Source organism: Haliotis rubra, unplaced genomic scaffold (assembly GCF_003918875.1).
Source record: "Haliotis rubra isolate DU_JTF1 unplaced genomic scaffold, ASM391887v1 Scf157, whole genome shotgun sequence".
Classification (NCBI taxonomy): Eukaryota; Metazoa; Mollusca; class Gastropoda; order Lepetellida; family Haliotidae; genus Haliotis; species Haliotis rubra.
Genome location: NW_025765525.1, coordinates 1,612,058 through 1,630,097, shown reverse-complemented (window position 1 = coordinate 1,630,097; position 18,040 = coordinate 1,612,058). Strand labels below are relative to the sequence as shown.

Genomic DNA, 18,040 nt, shown 5'->3' with positions numbered 1-18,040 from the left:
ATCAATATGTCAGACTAACAGGGTGGGGTCGAAAAACCCTTGTTGGCAGTACTTAATAAACTCATATGTAGTTTATGTCCTTCTTTGAGAGGCATTTTAGAAGTTGTATAGATGAAGGAAAACCAAGATCTATGGATAGTCAACTTCTTTGTTGCAATGAGTGCGACGTTTCAGTGTAGGTACTAACACCTAGGGCTGCACAATATAACCAATTTACCAGTATTTACCAGTTCAGATATGAACACAATACGTATTGCGATACGCTGATCGAAAACCGGTATTTTGACATGTGTTTGAAAAACTTCGCAACACTCGGAAATCTTCGGATATTACTGTTTTTTAAATCGTTCCTTTCCTTGTTTCATTTGTGCCAAACATTATTTACATTTTTATTTTGTCATCATTAAAAAAAAGCATTAACTCGATTATAAGTAGTTTTAGTTAAAACAAAATTTCTTGCAATATATTGCAATACATATCGCAATATATACTTTCGCATCACAATATATCGCACTATGAAAATTCTCTGCAATACCCACCCCTACTAACACCGTCATCAAGCAAGTCATAACGGTAAATACCAGTAAACCGGTTATATTGCGCAGCCCTAGGTGTTAGTACCCACACCGAAACGTCGCACTCATTGCAAGAAAGAAGTTGACTATCCATAGAACTTTCCTTCAGATTATGTCCTTGTTTAGTATCATTTCCCTTACATACATACACCTCAACCAACATATATCTCCACCAATCAGGCGACTACTTTTTGGAGAAGTATAGATCCTAATGGTATGAGCTATCATGTTTGCCAGCCTATGCGCAGACTAACATGACCAGTTTAAGCCAATTTTACCTGCATATCCTGGCATACATTCACACCTGAAGCTGTTGACGAGGTTGACACAGGTAGCATTGTTCTGGCAGGGTCTGGCCAACTCACACTCGTCAATGTCCGTCTCACAATGAGTACCTGAAAGGCAACAGGTGTGATGATCAGATAGTGAAACACACTTACATACAGGGATCAGTTCTCTTGGCAATACAAAATCTCCATTGAAATACTAAAGTAATATTATTACTGGTGCATGTGTTTTACTAACATAGGTGTTTTTAAAAGCGCTTGAGAGGCAGGGCAACATCAAGTACCATCATCTAATATCTGGCATTAAACCAAAAAAATTCCACTCTCAAGGCACCCTATTCCCTAGACCATGGAGACTTGTAGCAAGGAGGTGTTTAACTGATGCATGTGCATTCATTCATTCATTCTTCTTTTATTTTGGTTTGTAGGCCATCGGCCAATGTACAATACGTGCAAAAAGAATACATTTTCATAGGATAGGAGTACAAAGTAATTCAATTAAATGGGTAATGTTGTAACATTTTTCTATGAGCAAGAGCATTTTCCCAAATCATGTACTTTTTACAAATCCATGTGCTCTTTGTGCCTTACCAAAGCATCCTTTATTACCACTGCATGTGCTTTTTACTAATCCATGTGCTCTTTGCCAATGCATATGCCTTTACCAATGTTTATGCTTTTATCAAAGCAGATTCTTGCACTTTTCACAAATCCATATGCTTTTGACCAATTCATATGCTTTTTCTAATGCATGTGCTTTTTACCAATGCATGTGCTTTTACTAATGCATGTGCTTTCACTGATGATTGATGCAAGGCGTTTTTCTTGGTGCAGTGTTTTTACAGATATACAAATGTTTTACTACAACAGTTTAGTTGATGCACATGGATTTCCGTACAGGTGTGGCAGGGCGAACACCTGAAGTCTTCCTTACCTGTGTAGCCCTGGGGACATGCACACTGGAAAACCCCCGGCACACCCTCCTGACAGGTGCCCCCATGCTGGCAGGGGTTAGGATCACAGGGGCTGATGAGTTCCGTACAGGTCAGCCCAGTGAAGTTGGGAGCACACCGACAGCTGAAGTCATTACTAGCATCGGTGCATGTGCCCCCATTCTTACAGGGGAGTAAACTGCACTCATCTATGTTGGTCTCGCAGTTGGCACCTGACACAAAACAAAACAAGAGTCATCAGAAGATGACAAATCCCCCAAATTGTTTCCATGGAAATTGAGGAAAATATAATGACAAAACTGCATATAGCAAAAGGCACCACCCTAGGATCTGTCTCATATATCTGTCAATTTTTGTTGAAAGCTATTGAAAGGTTTTCAAGTTGTGCTCCAGAAACAAAGCCCAAACCTCCCTTTTGAGACTAAGTCCAAATTGTTTCCAAGGAAACCAAGAAAAATGAAAATGCCCCAAAAGGCACCACTTTAGGCTCTGTTTGATATTTATACCAACTTTTGTTGAAAAATATTCAACAGTGTTTTAGTTATGCTCCAGAAAGACGAGGACAGACAGACAGGCGCTGACTATATGTTTAATCAGAAACAAATGTTTTTATTTTTCAAATAGGTTGCATATTTCAAGACTTGGTAGGTATTTTACTGATTTAATCCAAAATTTCATATTATTTAACAGTAAGGAATGTTAACAAATTTAAACCCTCGACTGAGACATTGACAAAGTCACACATTAAGTGATGTGGACGACGATAAGACCATGCTGGATGAGGAGGAGGACTCACCTGTGTATCCAGGGTAACACTGACAGATGTAGGCATCCCCCTGCTGCACGCAGGTTCCCCAGACCGACACGGTGAGATCTCACACCCGTAGTCCCTTGATTCACATGTAGCTCCGGTCAAACCTGGATCAGGAACAAGGTAGGCTGTGACAAACTTCAGTTGAGAAGAAAAACATATTAAGATGCAGAGATGGCAACCCTATTTGGGGCCTAACTTAGTGTAATACTAGAGGTCAAAAAGTGTAATTTGGACCTAAAAAGTGTAATAATTGTCTGCCGATCGCTTCAACATGGTACAAGTTTTCACGAAAGGAAGATTCTATACAGAAACACATGTGACCAATCATTATGAAGCTCCATACATCGAAAAGTTTGGTCATGTGACTCAAAATACTTTAATTCCTTGCAAGTTAATTGGAATGAGTGCGATGCTAAGAGTAAGCGATTCCTATCGGTGCAAGGCCATTTCTGCACCCCTGCACCTGTGCGTTACGAAACACTTCCCTGTGAAAATTTATCCACTTTATTGATTTTCTTAAAACGAGTAGAAAAGCGTCAGTAATTTTTGCAGATTATGTGTAATGGCGTAATTTAATGGTCAAAATTGTAATAATTACGCCTAGAGCGTAAGGGTTGGCATCTCTGAAGATGATTTATCTCACTCAAGCAACATGTAGACAAAGTTTAGTTGCTTGACTGCAATCAAACTCACACCAAACTCACATGACTACCTCCTTGCACCCGGATACTTGGATTTAAAGACTGTGACTCACACCAAACTCACCAGGAGGACATACACACTGGGGGCTCCCACCACAGACTTGAATTCAAACCACAGACAGGGACTCATCAGGAGGACGTACACACTGGGGACTCCCACCACAGACTTGGATTCAGACCACAGACTGTGACTCACACCAAACTCACCAGGAGGACATACACACCGGGGGCTCCCACCACAGACTTGGATTCAGACCACAGACTGGGACCCACACCAAACTCACCAGGAGGACACACACACCGGGGGCTCCCACCCACCACCTCCATACAGGTGGCATTGTTCCGACATGGACTCAGCTGACACTCCTTGATGTCCACCTGGCAGTTGGGGCCTGTCCAATAAGGGCTGCACACACAGCTGTATCCACCAATCCGATTGAAGCAGTGCCCACCGTTCTGACACAGAACTGCTGATTGGTCGCATTCGTTGACGTCTTGACGACAGTCCTTACCCGTGTATGTTAAAGGGCACTGACATGTGTAGCCTGTTGAGATGAAGAAGAGTGTTAAGAAGTCTGTTCACGACTGCAGTTACTGTGTTGCTTCCATCAATAATTATTGCACTTAAATAGCAATATGCAAATACATGAGTCTATGTGTTTGCTTCAAGTCTGCTACGGTTTAACATAGATACCCCACTCAGTGAGTGAGTGAGCTTAGTTTTACGCCACATTCGGCAATATTCCAGCTATATGGCAGCGGTCTGTAAATAATCGAGTCTGGACCAGACAATCCAGCGATCAACTGCATGAGTATCGATCTTCGCAATTGGGAACCGATGACATGTTTCAACCAAGTCAGCGAGCCGGACCCTGCGATCCCATTAGTAACCTCTCACGACAAGCATGGGTTACTGAAGATCAATATTCTAACCCTGACCATCACGGGTGCCCCACACAGCATATAGACTACCGAGTTAACCTATCCTTGTTGTATCTCTATAACGCCTATTGCCAGTCAAGGTAACAACAAGTACCATTTTTAAACATCAGGGATCAAACCATGAACCATTTGCTCTCCAGGCAGGCACTCTATCCACTGGGCCAAGGAGGCATTCTGTGTAACTTGTAACAAGTGAGTGAGTGAATTTAGTTTTACGCTGCACTCAGCAATATTCCAGCTATATGGCAGTGGTCATAAAATAATCGAGTCTGCACCAGACAATCCAGTGATCAACATCATGAGCCTTGATATACGCAATTGGGATACGATGACATGTGTCAACCAAGTCAGCGAGCCTGACCACCCAATCCCGTTAGTCACCTCTTACGACAAGCATGGGTTAGTGAGGATCCATTCTAACCCCGATCTTCACGGGTCGTAACTTGTAACAAATATAGTAGAGCTAGAATATGATTCATCTTATACAACAAATATATCTTTTTCAAATAAGAAAACTGCAAATCGTTACCATTTTGTTTTGGTGTGCAAGTTCCTCCATTCTGACATGGCGAAGACATGCAGTCGTCTGACTGAAGCTCACAGTACGTCCCTGCAAACTCTTTCGAACACCGACATTTGAAGCCTGCATGTCCATCAGTGTTCTCAACACACGTACCACCGTTCTGACAGGGGTTGGACCGACAGTCGTACACATCACCCTGGCAACGATTGCCAATGAAACCACCAGTGCAGGTACATCTGTATCCCTCGGCAACGCTGTTGTCACGGAAACATGTGCCACCATGGAGACAGGGGTTAGGGAAGCAGGGGTCTACATCAGTGTCACAGTTCCTGCCAGTGTATGGGTACGGACACTGGCAGATGTACGTGTTGCCGATGTCCACACAGGTGCCATGGTTGTTACAGGGGCTACTGTGGCAATCATCAATATGGACATTACACACATCTCCTGTCATCCCAGGGGGGCACTCGCAGCTGGAACACAATATTTCACATACTTCAATCTGATCAATTTACACATTCACTCTATAATTCACGAATGAAAAAGTTAAATAATTATATTTCATCTGAACTTGGAAGTCTAGACTTCAAATCACTGAGGAGTAGGTGTGTGTAGCGGAATGAAGGAGTTATGTTTCATGCTGCTTTCTCAGCTACGTTGGAATGTGTCATCTAAGTGAGGGAGTGAGTGAATGAGTATGGTTTTACGCCGCTTTTAGCAATATTTCAGCAATATCACAAAGGGGGAAATGGGCTTCACACATTGTACCCATGTTGGGAATCAAACCCAGTTGGCATGACGAGACAACACTTTAACCATTAGGCTACCCTACCGCCTGTCTAAGTTAGGGAGAAAGGAGATGCACGTCAAAAAGGTTTATGACTTTGGTGCGACTGCGAGCATAGGTATTGTGCTGAAAGACCAAAGGTTATAATCAAGGATCCTGGTAATGGGCATGATTCTGGGTTCAAACTGAGGTTTCTTTTATAACCAAACCACCAACCTTCTTCCAGACTGGTTGTTATAGCTAAACCCTAACTTCGCCCCATCCTTAAATGGGCCTCATCCAATACCAGAAAGGGAGATAACTCTCACTAACAAATTGCTGAGTGCATGTACATGGCATCAACCACACTGTGTTCTGCTACAGTTATGGTAACTAATCATTAAAACACGAACTGAACGAATTAATCTGCCTGATTCAGTGAGTGGGTGAGTGAGTTTAACTTTACGCTGCTTTTAGCAATATTCCAGCAATATCAAGGCAGGGGACACCAGAAATGGGCTTCACACATTCTACCGGAGTGGGGAATCGAACCCTAGGTCTTAATGTGACGAGTGAACGCTTTAACCACACGGCTACCCCACCGCCCCGGTGATGCGACTTACCTGTAGTGGTTAACTCGGTCCACACACACCTGGTAGTGTTGGCACGGGTTGGAGACGCAGTCGTTGATGTCGACATCACAAGTGATGCCGGTGAAGCCAGGCCGACACTTACAGCCGAAGGTGTTGATGTCAGGCTCATAACACACGCCTTTATTCAAACAAGGCTGACTTGCACATTCATTGATGTCCACCTCACAGTTCTTCCCTTCGTAACCTAGGAAACGAGGAAAGATAGAAATATCTGAACACTTTCAGACATGAGAAACCATTTCAAATGTACGACAAATAAAATACAACAATTAGAACAAGCTACACCAAAAATGTTAAAGTAAACTCATTCATCCATACTGAGTAAGTATGACGAAAAACACACAGATAAAAGTTCCAAGCCTACTGCAGACTTATCACTGGGAACCCCATACAAATACACTTAGGCCTTTTGTATTTAATTACTTGGTGTATGGATTTAAAAAGAACATTAGTAGGTCGGTAGGGAGGAAAAAAACCCGGGAATATGCAGATGTTATTTGCACACTTGAGCCCAGATAGCATTCAGACGTTGGCCCAATGTTGGCAATGGTTTTGCCAACATTGCCAACGATGGGCCAACGTCCGAATGCTATCTGGGAGTATATCGTGGTGTTATGAGTTCTGACGATTTATGTGATTGTCTTTTGTAAAATATAAAACAGTTTCAGGGAATATTTGAAAGGCATAATTAGCTTTTTTTCTCTTTTCTTCACTTTCATTGTTTTTTATCAGGTTGGCAGCATATTTTGGCCCAAAAAAATATGTAATTTTTTTAAAAGAAATATGTAATTTTTTTTTTTTAAATCACACTTTCTTCACATTTCGGGTCGGCAGATCCGTAAGCCAAGTAATAATAAAAAGACCTTAGATACTGCTACCAATATATCAATGTATAAAATGATTCCGTTTCAACCATCAGTGGAAGCATCCAGAGCTGTAGGATACGTACCTTCCACACACGAACAGTTATAGAAGTTGATGCCGTCATGGCAACTGCCGCCATTACGACAAGGATTCGAGGAGCACTCGTTGATCTCAAGTTCACACCTGTTGCCATGGTAACCAGGTTTACAAAAAACATGTATATCCACCTGAAACACAAAGAAACAACAAATGTCCAAACATCCACTGAAACATTGAGATTGTGGATTGAATATGCTATTGGGGCATACTTAAGAGATAAGTACTATGTCTGTTTAGATTGATAGGTCCTATTCAGTATTTGATACCTGGAAAGTTCATCTTCGCACATAGATCGTTAAGTCCAAGATGGACTCTTCTGGAATTGGGACTTAAGATGATATTTATCAAGAGGGGTAATTGCAATTTACCAATAAAAAAAACCAAGAAGACAAAGTCATCAATATCCCCAGCAACGGCAAAATACTCTTTATGAATATGTCTGCTAGTTATGATTATGTCGAATGTTTTGGAGTGTATATAGCAAAGTGGAAGGAGAATATTGAAAGGATTTTAAGATCTGCTCCAGAAAGGAGCACTACCACCAAATTCAGTTGAAGCCTAACTTGTTGCCATGGAAATGCAACATCCTCATAGTCACAGCCTAAGTCATGTTTCCATTGAAACAGCTAAAAATAAAATTCATATCTGGGTCTAAACCCCAAAAGGCACATCTAGGGATCATGTTTGACATATGTACCAAGTTTGATGAAGCTAGCATGTATAGTTTGGGAGATCTGCTCCGGACAAGATGACAACCTCATAGCCACAGCCTAAGTCATGTTTCCATGGAAACAGCAAAAAATAAAATTCATATCTGAGTCTAACCCCAAAAGGCACATCTGTGGATCATGCTTGATATGTGTACCAAGTTTGATGAAGCTAGCATGTATAGTTTAAAAGATATGCTTCGGACAAAGTGTGACGGATGCACAGACGGACGGACATAACTCATTTCTATATTCATTGCTGCAGGGGATAAAAATAAACAAGAAGACAAAGTCATCAATATCCCCCGCAATGTCAAAATACTCTTCATGATAATGTCTACGAGTTATGATTATGTCAAATATTTAGGTATGTATATAGAAATGTGGAAGGAGAGTATTGAAAGGTTTCTAAAGTTCTGCTCCAGAAAGGAGCACTATCACCAATTTCAGTCTATGTCAAACTTGTTGCCATGGAAATGCCAAAAATATTTTATTCAGAAATCCAAAACTATCAAAAGGCACCAGTACACCACCAGATCTATGTATGTGCCAAGTTTGGTGAAGAAACATTGAACGGTTTTAGAGTTTTGCTCCGGAAAAGTGCACTACCACTAATTTCTGTTTTAGTCAAACTTGTTGCCATGGAAATGCCAAAAATATTTTATTCAGAATTCCAAAACTACAAAAAAGGAACCAGTACACCACCAGACCAATCTATGTGCCAAGTTTGGTGAAGAAATAGTGAACGGTTTTAGAGTTCTGCTCCGGAAAAGAGCACTACCACCAATTTCAGGCTAAGTCAAACTTGTTGCCACGGAAAAGCCAAAAATATTTTATTCAGAATTCCAAAACTACCAAAAGGCACCAGTACACCACCAGATCTATCTATGTGCCAAGTTTGGTGAAGAAATAGTGAACGGTTTTAGAGTTCTGCTCCGGAAAAGACAAATGTGCACGGACGGACAGACGGAGTCCATTTTAATAAACCCCCCCCCGCAAAACGCGTTGCGGGGGATAAAAAGAATTTACCAATCAATCCGTAGGTGTGGAGGATGTACTGAGATAATATTCTGAACCTACCAGAAGGCTTCTCTACACATACAGCAGTGTCCCTACACGGATTGTCGAACTGACACTGTCGTATGACAGCCTCACAGTTCTTCCCCATGAAACCCTCCACACAGTCGCATCGATATCCACCAATCAGGTTCACACATGTCCCGTTGAAGTGGCATGGATGACCTTGACATTCGTCAATATCGGATTCACAATGGCTTCCAGAGTAACCTGTAAATTATATAATATGTCCATTCAGAGACCTATTATATTATATGGTCTCTGGTCCAGTCAGCATACACAGAGGTCGTCACTGAAATCTAATACAACTCATTAAGAAATCATATTAATATTGACAACTCCAACATATATTGAATAAATACTTCCATGCATGAATCTAGATTTTAACAATTTTTACCGCATAAAAGACAACTTTTGGTGCTTTTTCATGTATATTCCTTGACCTAAAACATGAAGACAGAAACCTGCATATGATCGACAAATTTTCTCCTTTTTTCGTTAGTAAAATTAGCCATCACATGCTCTTCTGTTTGTTTTTTGTTTTACATCTCGACAAACTGTGGAAGGTGGAAACTGCTCGTCTCAGTTTCCTGAATTACCAGAGATGCTCTGTTCTTTGTCTGTTGTTTAATGCTGCACTCCAGCAGTATTCCAGCTCTACAGCAGCACCCAGTAAACAATAAAGTCTGCACCAGACAATCCAGTGATTGATAGTGTGAGCAGCAACCCTCAGCATTCCCAACGGTATCCTGGTTGATCAAGTCTCATTGTACCTCTAGGGTTTAATGAGACTCAATCAACATGAAAATCTGGGTTAGAATTGGTTTTCAGCAACCCATGCTTGTCGTAAGAGGTGACTAACAGGATCGGGTGGTCAGGCTCGCTGATTTGGTTGACACATGTCATTGTATCCCAATTGCATAGATCGATGCTCATGATGTTGATCACTGGATTATCTGGTCTAGATTTGATTTACAAACCACCACCATATAGCTGGAATATTGCTGAGTGTGGCATTAAACACACAGACAAATAAACAGTTTGACAATCTGATCTCTTGGGTCATCTCAACAACAGCAAAGCTCGGTTACTGGAGACCTGCCCTGTGTCAGATATCCACAAATGATAAACTCTGATCCTGTAAAAAATGGGGTAGGATAAACACTGCATACACTTCAAGTGGCACCTACCTTGCCCACAGTCACAGGTGTAAGAGCCATAGGTGTTGTTGCACCTGCCCATATTGAGGCATGGTGAGTTATCTCCCCTGCACTCATCAACATCATCGCTGCAGGTGATGCCCTGGAAGATGTTTGGACACTTGCAGGTGAAGTTCTTGAAGCCATCAATACACAAGCCGCCATTAGCACATGGTCGGTTTACACTCGTCTATCTCCTGAAACACCAAGAATGATGGAAAATGGAGACAGGTCACAGGATCTCACATATGGTAAATTAATTTTCAGCTATACTTATGTTGTATATAAATTTTTCAAAACCAAATGTGTACAAGACTCTATAACTTTCAAATAACTTTTTCTTGAAAAATCATTAAAGGGTATTTAATAGCATAGTTAGTCTGTCATACAGACCCTGAAACAAACATATCCAAGAAAGCCCATACAAGTCTAGAATATGTGGCAAGTCTAGATTTCCACAGTTAATGAAGAAATCCTCTGGGCTCCTTTTTCATTATATTTTTTTATTTTTTATTATGAACTGGGTTTTTTAATGTAAAATATATTCATTTCAGAACTAGTTGTTAGTCTATAGCATAGTGAACCCATAATGGCTATAACAACCTTCCCATGGGCAAAGTTCCTCGTGGGCAAAGTTTAATGTGGGCAAAGTTCCTGTGGGAAAAGTTTCTGTGGGCAAAGATTCTTGTGGGCAAAGTTTCTGTGGGCAAAGATTCTTGTGGGTAAAGTTACTGTGGGCAAAGATTCTTGTCAGCACAGTTCCTGTGGGCAAAGATTCTTGTGGGCAAAGTTCCTGTGGGCAAAGTTCTTTGTGCACAAAGTTCGTAGTGGGAAAAGTTCATTGTGGGCAATGTTCCTGGATTTGATCAATGTGTAACCCAACTGACATCAGTTATACTTCACCCTTTTAGAATATTTTAACCTTTCCCACATTGACCCAAGGATGTGAGGTGAGCCGAAATTGGGTTTAACGTCGTGCTTGAGAATAATTCGCTCATATGACGACATGCATGTGTGTGTATGTGTATGTGCGGTTGCTTGTACTAGCCCAGACTGAAGCTGGTTTTATAGTACTAGCCCACTGAGATACCATGCCGCAGTGAAGCATGAATACCCCACTCAGACACATTATACTGACTCCGAGCCGACCAGTCCTTGTTGTACCCATTAATGCTGAGCACCAGGCAGGGACCAACAAGTACCATATTTTAACGTCTTTTGGTATGACGCGGTCGGGGATCGAACCCGCGACCTTCCGCTCTCGGGCGGACGCTCTAACCACTACACCACGGAGGCGGTGACCCAAGGATGTAATGGATATGACAGAGATTGTAGAAAACCTACTGACACCACTGTACATACCTGCTGACAGTAGCGCCCCTCCCAGCCAGTCCTACAGATGCAGGTGTAGTTGTTGACGCGGTCGTCACAGGTGGCGCCGTTCACGCACAGATGCGGCACTGGCCCACGACAATCATCGATGTCCACCTCACACTGGCGCCCTGATCAGAAACATATTGTGAAAACTCCTTAAATGAAAGATATCCAGCCTCACTGATTTGATTTGAGTTCAAATAGAATAGATTTTGAGATGTCCCCCGCCATGACTGGCTGTTCTGTTTCTGCGGTTTCACCCCGCCGCGACAGATAACAACTTTTGCGTTTTCAATGATGATAGTTTCTTAAAGAACTTTTTTGGTGGAGTCCGGAAAATTTTCAAATATAAGAAAGCTGTTGGGTATTAGTAAATGATAAACATGTGTACTATTTATATTTATGTGGCAATTTTGTACAATGATAAAATTTGCAATTCATCGGTCCGTTTCTGACTCAAACAGACTGTAGGCCAAGCAGACATTAATTCTGTCCACATGCATCGATGGTTAATAAAATGATGTCTTGATCAGTCATAAAATTAAAATACCTTATACCTCAATGTAAAAAAATGTAATTAATTATAGTGTCATTACGTTATCAAAGACACAAGAACACTGCATTCAGAAAAGCCTGTAACAATTCTGTTGATGGAACCATGAAATTACAGAATTTTATACTCCATTCCATGTTTCACCAAAGGACATGGAGTAATCATCAAAATCTTATCTTGTCTGGTGAGAATTGGCCATTTATCTTGAAAGCTGTCGTAAAATCTTCACAAAAGCATTTTTCATTATCTTTCAAATTTGTAAAATTAATAATCAAGTCTTTGCAAAAACTTTAAGCTATTAAAGACAACCTAATTAGAATTGATTATGATTAGCACAAAACCAAAGTCATGGATTACAGATAGGGATGGAGGTACTACATAGAATGTAAAAAATAGAACATTTGTTTACTAGTATATTCTTTGAAAAAATATGTTAAGACTTTAAACCTTGTTGACATCAATAAACTATTTTTGGGTTAAAACAGTGAAATCAGGGTTAATTTCGATATAAATATGACTTTTTTAAAATCAATATAACTCTAACATCAGAGGATATGTCTATGATCTGGTCCCTCGCACAAATTACATTTTGACGTTCTCCTACCTGTAAAGCCCAAAGGACATTGGCAGGTGTATGAAGCTCGTCCATCCACACACGTGGCTCCATTGCGGCAGGGTCCAGACGCACATTCATCAATATCGCGGTCACATGATCTTCCGTGTATCCAGCCGCACACATACAGGTGTAGCCGTTGACCATGTCCACGCAGGTAGACCCAAACAAACACAGGCCAGGCAGACAGTCGTCGATGTCCACTGAACATGTCCCACCTGTGAAGCCTCGAGCACAGACACAGGTGAAGCTGTTGACGCCATCTTGACAAGTGCCACCATTCTGACATGGCGCCACCTGACAGTCGTCTATGTCGGCCTCGCAGTCAGATCCTGAAAATAGTTTTCATTCATGAGAAAGTCTGGTCCAGATTCGATTATTTACAGAACGCCGCCATATAGCTGGAATATTGCTGAGTGCAGCATAAAACTAAACTCACTCACTCACTCATTCATGAGAAATGTCTTTCAAATATTCAAACATGAGTGAGTGAGTATGGTTGTATGCCTCTTTTAGCAATATTCCAATAAATAATTGTGGGAGACACCAGAAATGGGCTTCACACACTGTACCCATGTGGGGAATCGAACCCGGGTATACAGTGTGATTAGCAAACACGTTAACCATATAGCTAAACCACACACCAAGTGAGTGAGTGAGTTTATATACTGCTTTAAGATGAAATGAAGGGACAAGATATTAAATATCCTAAGATTTGCTATCTGACATATTCAGTTTTAAGATTAGTTCATTTCTGTGCAAAGTAGGACTGTGTATTGGCAAATAAATTGCACTGCAATATATTGCGATTCAGGTACCCATATTGCGTATTGCGATATATTGAGAACTTATGTGTTTGGCAGCAAGTGACACTTATTGTGTATGTCGATCCTGTTGTCTACTTTCTAAGTCCCTAAACATATGTTATGGTTCTGATAACAGCAGTCTCAAATAAGGTTGCATAGTCAAGAATTTTACTTTCTTTGTTTATACAATTTATAGTAGATCTATGACAGTATGCCATTTTGTCATTAACTGACTGACTGAGTTTGGTTTTACGCCGCTTTTAGCAATATTCCAGCAATATCACGGCGGGGGACACCAGAAATGGGCTTCACTCATTGCACCCATGTGGGGATTCGAACCCGGGTGTTCGGTGTGACGAGCCAACGCTTTAACCACTAGACTACCCCACCGCCCTTTTGTCATTAAATGATGAAGGAAAACATCTGTTATGAATAAAGTCGACGTCTATGTAGATTTTAATTTAAACCATAAATATGATCACAAAAACTTTATACATGTTCTTTACCTAATATACAGGTTCTCACAAAAGATATTACAACGCATATCGTTTGAAAAGCGTATTGCGGTACACCATGCAGTTTTAGTGCAGAGGAGCATATATACTTGTGTCTGGTCTCTTGTGTTAATTCAGACATCTGTCTGTTTAATAGTCCCAGCCCAGTGAGATACCATTCCACACAATACATGGATACACATCTTATACACAGATTATACTGACTCCGAGGTGAGCAGACCTTGCTTTATTTCCAGGAAGTACACTATCCACTGCACCACTCAACACATTATTGTCTATCAAGACAACCAAGGGATGCCAAATATCGTCTTCTTACACTGTATCCTTGCTGGAATCAAACTCAGACCTTCAGCTTGAGGAGGTAATGTCTTAACCACACAACTGCTCCACTGTCTCTTAAAACAGGAACTTGAATATATATATATTGCAATTATTTTAAGTGTACATATAAACAGCGTTTAATACATCCTATTTTCATAGCGGTATAGGTGGATCTGTCATTCCCACCAAGGATCTGTCAATCTTACCCAAGGTCTGTCAGTCCTACCCAGGGTCTGTCAGACCCACCATGAATCTGTCAGTAATCTACCCAGGGTCTGTCAGACATATCAAGGATCTGTCAGTCCTACCCAGGGTCTGTCATTCACACCAAGGACCTGTCAGTCCCACCAGGGGTCTGTCATTCACACCAAGGATCTGTCAGTCCTGCCTATGGTCTGTCATTCCCATCAAGGATCTGTCATTCCCATCAAGGATCTGTCATTCCCATCAAGGATCTGTCAGTTCTGCCTATGGTCTGTCATTCCCACCAAGGATCTGTCAGTTCTGCCTATGGTCTGTCATTCACACCAAGGACCTGTCAGTCCCACCAGGGGTCTGTCATTCACACCAAGGATCTGTCATTCCCATCAAGGATCTGTCATTCCCATCAAGGATCTGTCATGGATCTGTCATTCCCATCAAGGATCTGTCATTCCCATCAAGGATCTGTCATTCCCATCAAGGCTCTGTCATTCCCATCAAGGATCTGTCATTCCCACCAAGGATCTGTCATTCCCACCAAGGATCCATCAATCCTGCCCAGGATCTGTCATTCCCACCAAGGGTCTGTCACTGCTACCAATTGATCTGACAGATCTACCGAGGGTCTATCATTCCCACCAAAGATCTGAGCCCCACAAGTCTGAATTCCACCTACGTACAATTCAACCTTGGAACTTTCTAAACTATCATGCTTAAAAAACAAGAAGTAACATCTTTTGAGAAAGCACTTTCTTTGATCGTTTAAGTAGTGCGCCTGAACATTCCATTTTTTTCTGTCCAGCAGATGCTACTTATGAAAACCAGCCGCCTTCCACCATCTAGCACTTACAGCTAGAAGGAGCTTCTGGATGACAAAAATAGTGAAGGAGATTTAAAGTTGTATGGTTATATGTCCATTTCATCAGACAGCACAACTTAATTTTTGAAATAATACATGCTATCATCAGCAGGTGACGTGAGGTGAAATTGGGTTTAACGTCGTGCTTGAGAATATTTCGCTCATATGACGACCTGCATGCGTGTGTATGTGTAAGTGCGGCTGCTTGTACTAGCCCAGACTGAAGCTGGTTTTATAGTGCTAGCTCACTGAGATACCATGCCGCAGTGAAGCATGAATACCCAACTCAGACACATTATACTGACTCCGAGCCGACCAGTCCTTGTTGTACCCATTAATGCCGAACACCAGGCAGGGACCAACAAGTACCATATTTTAACGTCTTTTGGTAAGACGCGGCCGGGGAATGTCATCAGCAGGAAAACTCAAGGCCACCAAACATAAGTTCCTTGGACACAACTCTGAGACAGTCCTTGGATGAAACTCAATCCAGAGAATATGAGCCTAGATTTTCGAAGCTCTCTTAGCGCTAAGATAGTCGTAAGTTAATGTGAATGAATGGCACTTACGACTATCTTAGCGCTAAGAGAGCTTCGAAAATCTAGGCCCTGGTTTCTAAGATCCTGTTCTCTGGGACAGGCCATCTTTATCACATCACCAATGACAGAAGGTCACATGACACTCAAGACATGGATCCTCCAGAAACTCAATCCATGTTTTGCATTTGACATTATCAGCTATTTCATTTTTTGTTGAGACACCTGAGCCTGTTGGTGAACTTGTGTTTTTCCCCGACCACTGCGGCTACTCATGACAATCGGTATAATCATGTTTCCTCCTACAGCTGAACACTTATCTGGAGTGGTGTTTTTCAGCTGAAAACATCTTGACATTTTTACATGAATATGTGCTGTGTCTATGTTGGGGGAAATATTCCACAGAGACTCCGCTAGGAAAGTGCATATTTTAGTCTTGAAGATTCAGACATCCAATTTAAAAACAGGGTATTTTTTTGTTTGAAACTTCTGCAAAGAAAGTTGGTGAAACTTTTTCTTGTACGAAGATTTTAAAGCTGTTAGGAATGTATGACTGCAGGGAATGGAATTGTTCTGTACTGATGAACAAAATTAATGAATTCATTTACCACTACTACTGGGGTGGCCTAGAGGTTTAAGTGTTCAACATTATATGGAAACCTGGGTTTGATTCCAAATATGGGTACAATATGCAAAACCCTTTTCTGGTGTCCCCTGATGGAATTGCTGATTTCTTTGATGTCCTGTGTCAATCTGACATCTGGAAAATGTAGACTGATGAAAGTATAACATAGGTGACTAACAGTTGCTGTCAAATCTGACAATACTGACTGACTGACTGAGTTTGGTTTTACGCCACTTTTAGCAATATTCCAGCAACATCACGGCGGGGGACACCAGAAATGGGCTTCACACTTTGTACCCATGTGGGGATTCGAACCCGGGTCTTTGGCGTGACGAGCCAACACTTTAACCACTAGGCTACCCCACCGCCCCTAAATCTGACAATAACACCTTTACCTGATTCTTCGCAGTATCGGGGCAGTGGGATAGCCTAGTGGTTAAAGCGTTTGGTTTTACGCAGCTTTTAGCAATATTTCAGCAACATCACAGCGGGGGACACCAGAAATGGGCTTCACACTACTCATGAGTAACACACACATATAATACTTGGCTAAAAGAATTCATTACAGTGTGATGTTGTGAGTGTGTAAACCTACGAAAGTTTCAAATACATATGTTGTCACCATGGGTCATGGCGACGATTGTGACACAAAACTCAAAAGTCTCCTGGCCTGACTCTTCATTCCCACTCCTGACTCCTGGGAGTTTTAATGCATCGATTCAACAACATTTCAGACTCTCAAGGGTCCTTTTACACTTTCATAATAATCTTCTCATTATCGTGGAAAGGGAATAGGATTTGTCTTCGTCTGATGACCAGCTGCACCATCGGTGTCGTCCATTGGGTGATGCTAGCCCATAGAGCAGAGAAACACCTCCGACTCATGAACAAATTATACAGACAGCTCCAGATAACAAATAATTGGCTGGAACATCTAATGCACTCTCAGCCGTGACAACACAAGGGAAGAAGTAGCACATGTATTGTTGTCATATTTCCTGGTGACCTTCATAAATATTTCACAATTCCAACCAAATGCACTTTCTGCTTGTCATTCTTGGAAGCAATATATGTTTTAAGTTGTAGTTTGGCCTTCACAGAATCATTCTGTCAGTTAAATGTAGAAGGTAATCCCAAAGGCTGGTTGTTTGTTGTTTAATGCCGCACTCAGCAATATTCCAGCTATGTGGCGGCCGTCTGTCAGGCATGTTGCTGACAAAATTTTATTGACAAACTTAAATGGAACACTTACACCAGAAGGATCTCCTGAATGACTAAAAAGTCTGGAGGAGGTTTAATGTTGTATGGACCCATATGCTCATTTCACCAGACAAGACAACTTAACTTTTCAAAAAATAAATATATATGCTATCATCAGCAGGAAAATTCAAGGTTGGCAAACACAAATTACTACTCTGAGACCATCCTTCTACATCACATCACAGAGTTAACCGGGATTCAAACCCATGACCATAGG

At 41.4% G+C, this 18,040-nt stretch overlaps 1 protein-coding gene across 1 annotated transcript in view; it reads right to left on the bottom strand.

Moving 5' to 3' along the window:
• The window catches only part of LOC124271036 (protein crumbs-like), a 113,005-nt gene that overhangs the window by 18,964 nt on the left and 76,001 nt on the right, over positions 1-18,040 (bottom strand). The window contains 12 exon segments of the mRNA XM_046706094.1: positions 854-970; positions 1,797-2,027; positions 2,557-2,733; positions 3,615-3,875; positions 4,802-5,268; positions 6,185-6,398; positions 7,164-7,305; positions 8,987-9,171; positions 10,152-10,263; positions 11,523-11,662; positions 12,692-12,805; positions 12,808-13,032. Of these exon segments, the coding sequence (XP_046562050.1) occupies positions 854-970; positions 1,797-2,027; positions 2,557-2,733; positions 3,615-3,875; positions 4,802-5,268; positions 6,185-6,398; positions 7,164-7,305; positions 8,987-9,171; positions 10,152-10,263; positions 11,523-11,662; positions 12,692-12,805; positions 12,808-13,032 (2,385 nt within the window).